This window comes from Emydura macquarii, unplaced genomic scaffold (genome assembly GCF_026122565.2).
Source record: "Emydura macquarii macquarii isolate MOO-44397 ecotype Brisbane River unplaced genomic scaffold, CSIRO-AGI_Emac_v2 contig_1119, whole genome shotgun sequence".
NCBI classification, from domain to species: Eukaryota; Metazoa; Chordata; order Testudines; family Chelidae; genus Emydura; species Emydura macquarii.
The window spans coordinates 452,849-464,306 of record NW_027131256.1 but is presented as its reverse complement, the minus strand read 5'-3'; the positions used below and the strand labels follow the sequence as shown (position 1 = coordinate 464,306).

The 11,458-nt window shown below is 52.2% G+C and overlaps 1 protein-coding gene and 1 long non-coding RNA gene across 6 annotated transcripts; one reads left to right on the top strand and one right to left on the bottom strand.

Moving 5' to 3' along the window:
- The first annotated feature begins 1,010 nt into the window (after window positions 1-1,010).
- LOC137151631 (uncharacterized) lies at window positions 1,011-1,775 on the top strand. Its single transcript, XR_010919324.1, has 2 exons — window positions 1,011-1,208; window positions 1,515-1,775. It is a non-coding gene; the product is annotated as an uncharacterized lncRNA (long non-coding RNA).
- Window positions 1,776-3,109: 1,334 nt separating this feature from the next.
- MLF2 (myeloid leukemia factor 2) lies at window positions 3,110-10,034 on the bottom strand. Of its 5 annotated transcripts, none has more exons than XM_067545914.1 (9): window positions 9,935-10,034; window positions 8,855-8,929; window positions 8,543-8,669; window positions 8,043-8,078; window positions 6,350-6,403; window positions 5,776-5,901; window positions 4,750-4,909; window positions 4,432-4,669; window positions 3,110-3,733 (listed from the first exon to the last, which is right to left on the bottom strand). In XM_067545914.1, the coding sequence occupies exons 2-8, from the start codon at window positions 8,902-8,904 to the stop codon at window positions 4,494-4,496; spliced, it is 729 nt and encodes a 242-aa protein (XP_067402015.1). In that variant the 5' UTR covers window positions 8,905-8,929; window positions 9,935-10,034; the 3' UTR covers window positions 3,110-3,733; window positions 4,432-4,493. The 5 variants fall into 5 exon arrangements, with proteins under 5 accessions (XP_067402015.1, XP_067402014.1, XP_067402011.1 ...); XM_067545913.1 differs by lacking the exon at window positions 9,935-10,034 and adding an exon at window positions 9,442-9,697; XM_067545910.1 differs by lacking the exon at window positions 9,935-10,034 and adding an exon at window positions 9,421-9,696.
- Between the last annotated feature and the right edge of the window lie 1,424 nt (window positions 10,035-11,458).

Sequence of the window (11,458 nt, the reverse complement as noted above, 5' to 3'; positions counted from 1 at the left end):
CTTGGACAGTGCTTTGAATACTCTTGGGTGCAAGTTACCCTGGCCTGCTGATATAAAAACATTTATCAGTTGCTATTTAACATCCTCCCTAATTACTGACAAAGAGTGTTCCATTATCACTGTGAGATATGAATACATCATCCTGCTTCTTTCCAGAAAAACACTTGACTTTTCTGCATCATGATGGATTTTACCATCCCTATAGACTAGGATTTTATTTGTTCATGACATGTAAGAATTCCTTTTTTTATTGTAATTAACATTACTGGACATCAATTCTAACACTAAACTGCCTTGGGAGTGTAACCCAGTAGCACCGCACAAGTTTTTGGATACAGATATATTACACATCCTTAATTTACAGTACCAAAACGATACATACACATAGCAAATTATAACTTTTCCAAGAGTACCTGACATGGCATATCTTGTAAAAATCATTGCAATTTTGTCATATTGGTATTAAATACTATTATAAATGGTCACCCCTAACCCAGCCAGTGTCACATGAACCCCCCACATGAATATTATTTCATCTTAAACCAGACGTACTGTGTTTTAACTTAAATTCCTTAGGAATCAGTTTAAGCTAAACTGCAGTAAGCTATTCAAACCACAACTAAGAGCATTCACCCAGAGGTTTGCACCAGTCTACCTAAACTCCTTTCAAACCTGACTTAAATTAACCTGGTGCAGCTTTCCCATGGAGCTAAGGCCTCTCTCTGTCTCTCCAGAACGTTTCATGTTCTTTTCATTTTCCCTTAGTCCATCAAGCCCGACTGAGAAACCCACTGAGCCTGGATCAGTGCCAGCCTGGAGCAGCTGAGAAGGCTCCTTCAGCAGAGCCCAGAGCAAGAGGTGAAGAATCAGCCACTGGGGTTGGGGGATCTGAAAAGTTGCCATGCTCCCCCTCTCTTACAAAACACAATCTCATACTGACATGACTTCAGTGGATCATTAGGGGGACAAAGCGGTGGGGGGGACTTCAAAACTACCAAGAGACAGAAACTCAAAATGTACTGCTTGAAATTTGTTCACTGGTTCAAAAATAAGTAAAATCCCCTCTCTGACTTCTTCTGTTCCTACAGCATAGGGCATTTTCCTAGCTGACCCCTCAGCTTCCCATTTTGTTCCTTTCCCTGAGACTGCCAGAGCTTTGTCATGCCTAGAGAAGGCAGAGATCCAGCTAGAGAGGCTCAAGAAACCAGGTAACTCCTTTAACAGGCTCCAGTCCCTCTCACCTCATAGTGGGGGGCGGGGGGGAGGGGGGGGGAAGGGAGGAAGGGAGGGGAGTAGATAATTGTCCCATAATTGGGGTGGTGGGTGGCTAGGCACTCAAGTTGAATCTAGATAAAACATGACAGACACACACACACACAGGCCCAACTCCTTACTGTGTTACTCCAGTTTTATGCCTGAACTCTGCTGAAACGAGTCACTCCAGCGTAAAGCAGGAGAGCAACGCAGCAGAAAGCTGTCCTCCTGTTACTGTCCTTCCTTCCATTCCCTTTCAGCCTGAGGCGTCAACATCCTTGACCAGGAGGAAAATATCAAGTTTTCAGCAGCTAGGTGGAAGGATGGGAAAGGGGGATGCGGAGAGCAAAGGAGCCTTATTATCCTCAGAGCTTGACTCCCTCAGTCTCCCCTCTTCTCTGCGGATGGCCAGGAATTTGCTGCTAGTTACCACCACTGCCTCAATGCTGCCAGCATTTTCCGGAGCTCAGCTGGTTCTTTGCTGACTTAGGACTTGAAGTCTCAGATCCTCCACAGGCTGGAACGCACCACTGGGGCCAGAGCCACCACTGAATTGGCCTCCCCTCCCAAAATCTGGCAGCCCCAGGTGGCTTTCTTGCTCTCCCAATACTCCATTGCAACCCCCCTCCCCAACCTTCCTTTAGGTAGCTCCTCCCTCCTTGCTGCCTCCAGGACCTGCCCTGCTTTCATCAGCTCTAAACTCCCAGTCCCTCCCTGGGAGGCTCTTGTCTCACCCCCCTTCGGCTCCTGCCTCATGGTCACAGCTGCACCTCCCTCTTTCACTCTCCTGGACTCTTCCAACACTTCCTGTTACACCCCAAAGGTGGAGGCCCAATTGAGCCCCACTTTAGGGGAACCAGACTCTGGCCCCCATCAGAACCAGCTACTAGGCCAGAGCAGAATGTGGAGAGTGGAGCTCCCTTATAGAGACAAGGATGCATCAGACTCACGTGTAAGGTGGGGTAGTGTCAACACCCTACTCCTAAGGGACCCTCTTCTGCACCTTATTTCCACGGCACAGGTGATGCACAGAAGAGGCGTCTCCTGCAAACTGCCCCTTTCTGCAGCTGTTCAAGAACACAGTAGTGGGTTTGCCAAACAGTGCAGTGATCTTCCCTGGTTCTGAATGAGACATTTCCACAGCTGATGTGTATTGAGAAACTCAGTGTACAGGGACTCCAGGAGCCTGGTGAACTTTCACCTGATCCCGTGGCTGCTCCAATTAATAAGGTTTGCTGAGGCCCTGCCACTGCCCAGAGCTGATATTTGTGCAACAAGGGAGGGGTTCTTCCTAAACGCTTTGTACCAACAAGATCCTGCTGCAACAAGTTAGATGCTAAGTGAAGTATTATTTCGTTGGTCTGTGGTAGATGTGCTGCCTTTTAATTTCACCTCATCCGCCTGTATTAAGGCCAGGGAGATAATTAGACTAGCAAGAACCTCAAACAGCTTCAGCCTCAGATACAGAGAAAAACTGAAATATTCCCCTGCATTGTGCAAGATTCCAGCAGGTTTTTCATGTGAGCACAGAAGACCTGAAAGTGCAACCAGCCAATCTCATTCACTTGTGTGTGCAGAGTGAAACAATAGTATTTAAAGCAAATTAGAGGTTTCTTGCTGTTTTGGGGGTTTTTTTTTTAAACAATTTCCATCTTATAAATCATTGTTTCCCAAGTTAGTAAGAAGGCGGGGTACGTGTGAAAAAACACGGTCCTTGTCAGATTGATTCACAAAGGGAGGGACCGCCCCAGAAGTAGAGGTGCTAGGTTGAGGGGAAAGGGTTGTTAGGGCAACAGTTCTGCAGTAGGCAATTCAGCTCCTTTAGGAAAGAGAAGGCAGAAATGACCCAACTCCATTTTCCTTACAGTTTTTGTTCCTTTATTCAGTAAACACCTAGTTACAAGTTTCACAAATCAAATTAAAAAAGGGGAGAGTTGACTGCAAAGGGGTTACATGGGCAAAGGGGATACAGGCTGGTTCAGTTCTTGTTCCTTCCTCCCCTCTCTTCCCCCCCAAGCACACATCCTTCCACCTCACCATACAAGGGAGCAGGAGAGGAAGCAGGTGCTTTTGTCCCAGTGATGGGGACTAACAATGGGGCAAGAAATTCTTCTACATGATCATTTCAGAGGGGACCAAATACCACTCCAGAACCAGCCCAACCAGGCACAGGAGGAGAGCTGGAAGGGACAGGAAGGAGAGGGTGATGGCCCTTGTGCTCACAAATAATGGCAAAGGGAACTGAGCCAAGGGTGACTGGAAAAGGAGGAGGAAGAGCTGGAGGGGGAAATTGAGACAGGATAATAAATGTGTCCTTCGTACACCAATGAGGTCCCCAAACCGCCCTGTTGCACCCGCACTGGGCGAGGAGAGCAGTATGGAGGGTTAGTCACTTTATTCAATTCTTAGAGGGTGGGGGTTAATATTAAATTTGAGAAGGTTCCAAGCAGTGCTTTGTCATCAGTTTCACTGTCTGTACCTGAGAGGAGGTGGAGAGAGGGAGGAGAGAGAGAGAGAGAATGCAAGTTACAGAGGTATAAATAAAGGGCTGGTACAGAAGGTAAAACCAAGCACTGCAATTTAAAATTCAGCAAGAGCAACTGATCAGATAAATGAATAAATCCTCTGTACTAAATCAAATCCCAGTAAACCCAATTCAGAATGCTGGGAGGAAGGCAAAACCCAGCAGTTCTCTACTGAATCTAGACGTGAGCTGATCTTATGAGTTTGGTTTCATCTGTAAATAGACTGTTCCTGTAGGCTCCAAGTTCAATTTAGTGACATTTTTTAACACTATCTCCTTGGCTCCCCAGATGCTGCTTCCCCATTTCCTCATACATTTAAACCCACATCTTTGTTTGCCTGATGGCGAGGAAAGACAGCAATTCCCACACAATCCAGGATGCAGGTGGCACAGACTCCCCAAAGCGTGTCCACAAGGTAGACAGAACAATGAGGGGAATCATGTTTTGATATCCCACACTATCAGCCCCAAACCAGGATGGAATGACTCCCCATGCCCCACTCACAGCACCTCAAGTGACCCTTCTCCAACTGACATTCCCAAAGTGGCTCACATTGAGGCCCTGCACCCCATGTTGGGAGTACCGAAAGTGAGGTTCAAATTGAGTGAGGCAGCCACACAATGGGAGGAGTGGAGAGGACAGTCAGACTTACAAGAGAAAGTAGGTGGATTTGGGGGTGACCATGCTGCACCCCCCCCAAAGTCTGCTCCGGATTCACCAGTCGTACCGGCGGGCCTGTCTGGATGGGGAATCCTCAGGGCCCTGGATAGCGAGATGTGTCCCCTCGGACCGGCGGCCACTGTTCTCGTGACGCCGATAACCCAGTCCTCGCTGTGGCCGGAACCGGGACGTCTCTCGCCTCCACTCATCATCAAACGCAGCTGCATCACCTATGTGGGGAAAGAGAACAGCGGGCTCAATGGGAAGGCAGTCCGGGATTTGGGAGCCCCAGGGAGCAAGCAGCACTCACTCTCATCCAGGTTGATGTAGTCCTGCCTCTCCTCCTGGTCACCCGTGCGATGGTTCCGTGAGCGCTGCATGATGTGAGCTCTCTCCCGGATGTGGTGCCCGATTGACATCTGCTCCAGGCCACTGTTTGAGTCTCGCACAGTCCGTCTCGTCTCACGAATCTGGATGCAGAGTGTATTGCGCTGTCAGCCTCTCACTTTACCCTCCCATCCCTATTCAGCATCCCCCATTTCCTCCATGCAATACTGTTCCCCTCCCCAGCCCTCCAACAGAATCACTGGTTTCTCTCCACCACTTCCAAAGTGAGAAATCAGCAACAAGGGAAAACAAATCCTTCATGCAGCTCTGGGCATAACCCCACTGGCCACTCACTAACAATTTTCCCAGAGCTTTGACTCGCCCCTTGCACTAATGCATCAAACAAAAGCTGCTTGTCTTCATCTTGAATGCTTTTCACATGCTTTTGATCTCTCATTCACCACCAAGCTGTCAATGCTCATCTTCAGTCGCCTCATGATGCCAACCTCCATCACTCGTTAAATTTTCAAACAAGCACCTTTGTGTTTTCTCCCATGTTGCCCTCATACTTGGGAGTGCTCCTCACAAACATCTGCAAAACTACATTATCCACCTTCAAATGCCTCCTCAAAACTCTCCTCTGCCATGATGCCTATAAAACACTTGCCAATAGTTAGGCTACTGGTGTGCAGAGACCACAGCCTTCTATGTCTTCGTCTACTTATACACCTCCCTCATCCAATATGCATCTCTCTCTTGTGTTATACTTAAATTGTAAGCTTTTTGTGGCAGGGACCATCTCCTGTTCTGTGTTTGTACCACACCTAGCACAATAAAGTCCTGGTCCGTGACTAGGACTCCTAAGCTTTATGGTAATATAAATAATAATAAAATGCTCCAGGCAGTCAAGCGCCAACCAACCAAATGAGGCAGATCCATCCCCAGCAAAACCAGCTGCTTGTGGTGCCCCACCCATCACCGGGTGCAGAAGCAGCAGCTTCCTTCTCACCCCGCCAGGTGCAGAGCGTGTCTCCGAGGTTTCGTGATAGACTTTGGGAGCATCGCCCAAGTTGGAATAGGAGATGACAGTTGACGACGAAAACGTTTGGCAATTGGCACCACTTGTCATGTGCTCCTGGCAAAGGAAGATAAGGAAGGAGAGAGAGAAAAGTCAGCTGCTCCTATGTCCACTAGGGGAAAAGCAGTCTCCATGAACCCCTCCCCGCAGTATTCATCTTGGTTTACGTTTGATAAAAAAAGGCCATCCTACTCCCTTTCATGTCTACCTCTTTTCTTTCTATTACCTCCCTGCCTCATAAGGGAGGGGGACATCCCATGCACACTCTTCCCACTGCTCCATCTTCTCTGCAAGGAGTGTTTGCTCCCTCATGCCCATGTTGCTCCCTATTTATAGGTAATGCCATCTTTACAGCTTGGAAATGGACAACGTCACAGGGGCAGCAGTAGCCTTTGTGAAGGAAGTGGAAAACAGAAGACACTGGGTGGCAATTGATTATCCAGGATGGCAGAGGTGATGTCAGTGCATGCCTAGCAATGCAAACAGTGTTGAGGAAGGTTCTTACCACGTTTCCAATCATATCATTCATCATCCCGAACATGTCCATGAAGCCACCTGCCTGGGGGAGGGAAGGAACAGAGAGCCAGGTAAGAAGAGGACAGAGGGAGAGGAGAAGAGTGAAGGCAGTCAGTAAGACACATGGAAGCTGCTCCCCTAGAGGAATAAACTAGAGTTCCCTACCACTCACCCTATCAGAAGGCCAAGCCTTGGAACTGCACCCTGCTCACCCCTAACGTCAACCCTTTGTCTCCAAGATCTCATTTTAAAGCTCATCAGCTCCCAGAATCTTGGGATGGGATGCGCTCTCCCACTCTTGGCCTGAGTCCCCCAACTTTGGGCTCACAGGAAGATAGATCAGCCCAATATCCCATCTCTGATGGTGGCCAGGACCAGACACTACAACTGAAGGTAAAAGAAACCCCTTAGTGGACAATTGTGAAACAGCTTGTCCCTAGGAGAAGCTACTTCCTCATTTATGCCAGTCAGTCAGTGGGAGACTTATCTCTTCTATTGCTTTTCTTCATCTAACGTAAATATGGATGTTCTCATTTTCTATAAAAATGTCTAGTCATTTTTTTATTCTTGATATCCTAGGGCCGAGAACACCACAAGTTAATCATGCAATACACAAAAGAAATGTGTCTTTTGTCTGCTTCAGATGTGCTGCCTTTCAATTTAACCGAACAGTCTTTCATTCTTGTAGTAGAAGAAAGGTGCTCTTATTTATCTTATCGTATTTATTATTTTTATTCATCTCTTCAATCTCTCTTTATATTGAAGTCTCTAGGTTTCTAATGATTTTTGCCACCCATGTCTAAACTCCCTCTATTTCTGCTATGTCCTTTCAAAGAGAGGATGACCAGAGAAGAACAGAGTGTTCCAGGTGAGGGCATCCCACTGATTTATGTAACAACATTGGAATAGCTTCAGTATTATTTTCCATCCTATTTCTGGGTATCCTAATGTTTTGTGAGCTTTTTTGACAGCCACTGCCCATTGAGCAAAGGTTTTAATTAAGCATCCTTAAAAGTGCCTGGGTCTTCTTCCTGAGTTGTTATAGTCCCCAACTCAGATTTATCACCTGCCCTTGGAATCCAAGTCTCAGCCCTGCTCCCTCTCTCTCTGAACTCCATGCAGGTTGCTTGGTATGTGGGCTTCAGGGTGGTATCTGAAAGAGCCATGGTTCTGTCTGCTCTTCCTGGTAATCAACTATTCCATGTCTATTGTTTATTAGTTGTATTACAGTATCACCTTGAGGCCCCAAGTGAGCTCAGGGTTCCACTGTGCGACCATTTAATAAGAGAGACTCCGCTCCAAACAGACAAAGGCTAGGAGGAGACACATGGGCACAGAGAGGTAAAGTGACCTCACCAAAGTCACACAGAAGGTCAGTGAAAGCCAAGAGTCGAACCCAGGTCTCTTATCCACTGTGTGCCATACCCACTGGCCCACACCCTATAAAGGTCTTTTCCTGTGAACTGGGGTTTGCCCCGGTGTCGATGTTCCTTTCCCCCTCCATCTTCACAGTACTTGTTTGCGGACACTCTCACCTAGATGTGGCTGCACTGTAGCACTGCTGAGTGTGTGGATCACATGAAGAACTTGGGGATAAAGTGACCGCTTGGGGAGCTATAAATCTGGATGTTACACTTTGGGAAGGCCCCAAAGCTGCACAGAGGAACTGAGTGAGGCCTTACCATTCCCAACATTCCAAAGGGTGAGATGGCTCCTGCCTGCAGAGGGCAACAGAGAAACACAAACAAATTAGGAGGGATCCTCACTGTCCAAACCCAGGACTCTCCCTTGAACAGGAAGAAAGAAAGAAACAGAAGACCACCCAGGCTCACCAGGTGGCCAAGGGGTTGCACAGACATTACCCCCCAAACTCCTGAATGTCCCCCACACTGCCCACAAGGTGCAGGAGGGGGGCGGGAGAAGTGACACTTTCAAACCTCTTCTGGTGCTATTAATTTAGGCTCTGCAAAACAACACACGTCCTCTATCAACCCCAGACACTGATGCCCTGGAATGCGGTAGGTTAGAGGAAAGCATGTGAAGTAAAGGGATATGACACCCCCTAGTCTAGAGATCTACTTTTCCTTCCCCGTCTTCGTGCGAAGAAGAGAACTGCCCATCCTAACCATGGGGGAAGTCAGAGGGCAAAGAGATTCCACAACTGTACTTAGCCCCCCTGTACCTGCATCCTGCGGCTGGCCTGACGGGCTCCAGGCATGGTCCCATCCGTGATGCTGAGAAACGGGCTGTATCCAAAGCCTCCAGAAAGCATGCGGTTCATGTGCTGGCGGTGAATGGCGAATGGGTCCCTGCCAGGGGGTCACCAAGGAGAGGAGACCTTAGGAGGCAGCGTCCCAGTCCAGATTCCCAGTCCCCGGATCTAACCCTGACCCCAGGCCCCTCTCAGAGCGGGAAATACCCCCCAGGAGTCCTGACACCCCGCCTCCCCGCACCCACTCCCGCCCCCCCAGATCAGTGTTGGGGTCATACGCACATCGTGAACATGGGGTCCTCTGGCTCTCCATCCCTCATGAACCGGAACATGCTTCCTTCAGATCCGGGGAGGGCTCTGCAGAGAGGGAGCCGGAGTGAACATCGCCCAGGCAGGGGGCACACACCAGACCCCCCCCCCTCTTTCCACAGGGAAACGCAGCAGGCCCCGCGCCCAGCCGGCCCCGAGCGAGCCCCGGCCCCGGCCGCCTGTGGCAGGGCAGCCGGACCAATCCGAGCCGGTCCCCCCGCATCACCCCGCCCGCCAGTGGGCCTCCAGCGGCCGCCTCCCCTCCCCCCCCCGCCCGGCCCCGTGTCAGCGTCCGTCTGTCTGTGCGCCCCGCCTCGCCTCACCTCACCCCGCAGCAGGCACGGGCGGAGCAGCCATTGTCAGCGCGGGGCCGTCCGCGCCGGGAGTCCCGTCGGGGCAGAGGCACCAGGCCGGCCCCGTTCCCGGCCCGCGGCCTCACCCGTTACCTCAGCGCAGCCCCGGCTCCCCTTCCCCCCGCCGCCCGGCCGACAGCCCCCCCCCCGTTCCCCCCGCATGCCGGGGCCGGGCCGCCCGCCCACCTCGCGCTCCCGCGCCCCTGCCTGGCGGGCTGTCCGCCGCTCGGTCCCGCCGGCCTTCCGCTCTCAGGGCCACCAGGCAGCGCCGCGCCCGCTCAGGCCTCCGCTCCCATCTAGCCCCGGCGCCCGCCTGCCGCCCGCGCCGCCGCCGCCGCCACCAGCGGGGCTGGCTCGCTCGCTCCCCGCGCGGCCTTGGCGGAGGGTGCGCCGGGGGGGGGAAGGACAGGGGAGCCGGGAGCGCGCCGCGAGCTCGCCGCAGCGGGGCCTGGCCCAGGAAGTGACTGAGCGAGCTCGGCCCGGCCCGGCCCGCCAGCGCCTCCCCGCGCCCGCAGAGCGCAGCGCGGCCCGGGCTGAGGGAGGCTGAGGGGGGGGGGAAGCCGGGCGCGGGGCGGCTCCGACAGGGTCGTGGGGGGAGGGGTGATAATCACCATCCCGGGGATGGGGGGCCCCGGGACCCCGGCCGCGGGGGTGGGGGGAGGGGCTGTAACAATAGAAGGGCTGAGGTGGGGCGTGATACCCTGAGCGGCCGGCGGGCTCCCGCCTCCTTTTGTTGGTGTGAGGCGGCTCAGGAAATGGCAGCCGGCGGCCGGGCTTCACTCCGCTCCCGTCAGCTGAGCGGGGAGGAGCCGCCTGCCTGCCTGCCTGCGCGGGGCGGGGCGGCCGGGCCGGGCTCGGCTCGGTAACACAGGCGGGGCCGGCCGCGGGGGGCTCCTTCGCGCTCGCCGCCCATCGGAGGGGCCGCGCTGAGGCGAGGCGGGGCGGGGTGTGTCGCCGCCGCCCGTCTCCATCTCCGCCCGGCCCGGCTCGCTCCCTGCTGAGGTGACTCCTCGGGGACCCAGCCGGCTCTGCTGTGCTAGGCCAGGTGCCCCTCTGACCCAGGCCTTCCCGCCCCTCGCTGCTCTGCCGCCTGCTTGCCGCCTTCGAAGCCCCCGCTGCCCAGCGAGCCCGGAGCCCCAAGGACTGACACTGGCGTCTTCCTCTGACCCTGGAGGAGGCGGCTGCACAAAGCCCGATCCTTTCCCCCCGCCTCTCACCCGTCCATTCCCGCCTGCAAGTCACACAGGCCCTTTTCTCACATCTGCTTTCTCTGCCACACATCTAGCCTCCTTTGTGATTCAAAATGAATTGTGGAAACCAGCCCGGGACACAGGATTGCAGCAGTGGTGGTTGCAGCAGTGCCAAAGACGGAGGTAAAATAACCTCTCTGCTCCTGACCTGAGATTCCCATTTGTGTCTGCCACCCTGCCACCCTGCTGTTCTCCATACCTGGCATCAACCCAGACTGCCACCCAGCAATCCTGCCCTTCCTCCCCCACTTCTCATTCCTTTCTCCCTGCAGTTCTCTGAATGCAACACACTCAGACATCTCCAGACCTTTTCTTTTAGAAAATCTGGTCGTTGTACGTGGCATTAGGGGAATGGGAGGTTCAGACAACAAGCTCTTTGGCGGAAGAATAAAGACGGAGCTTGGGGGTGAAATGCATCGTTTGACTCTGACTTCCCAGTGCCAAACCCAAAGAGACCATTTCCCCATTCAAAGCTGTGTGCAATGGTGGATTGTGTCAGCACTTTCTCTATGTTCATGCTAGCAGGCTGCAGCCTCCATGAAAATAGGAACAAGACCAGGAATCTGCCCTGAACTGTTATTACAGATGGATGGATGGATGAACAACAGGGCTTAATTTGTAATGAAAGAGGTACTGGGACTCAAGCAATTATGTGCTGGGGCTTAAATGATTTTTTTTTACATTCATAACTGATGCAGCAAGTCCAGAGGTGGCAGGGCTATGAACTGCCAAGCCTAGCGGGGCCCTGACAAGCCCTGGCACAAATTAAGCCCTGATTAACAGTGTCTCTCAAATGCTCTTGACCCCCATATATTCTCCGCTCACATTGGGGGGTTGCTACAATCTCACTTTAAAATGGGACATCAGCTGCTTCTAATGGTTTGTGTGTGTGTTTATGCAAATATATGAAAAATTATGCAAATATTAAACTCTCCTGCTTGTTTCATGCACAGTCTGGAAGGTTTTTATTGATC

What these genes read in the sequence shown, in the direction of transcription:
- MLF2 (XM_067545909.1), bottom strand. Translation starts at nt 9,238, where the DNA reads ATGGCTGCTCCGCCCGTGCCTGCTGCGGG. An exon ending in AGGCCAGCCGCAGGATGCAG is followed by an intron (nt 8,079 to 8,542) that starts GTACAGGGGGGC and finishes TGCCCTCTGCAG; the next exon opens with GCAGGAGCCATCTCACCCTT. An exon ending in CCTTTGGAATGTTGGGAATG is followed by an intron (nt 6,404 to 8,042) that starts GTAAGGCCTCAC and finishes TCCCTCCCCCAG; the next exon opens with GCAGGTGGCTTCATGGACAT.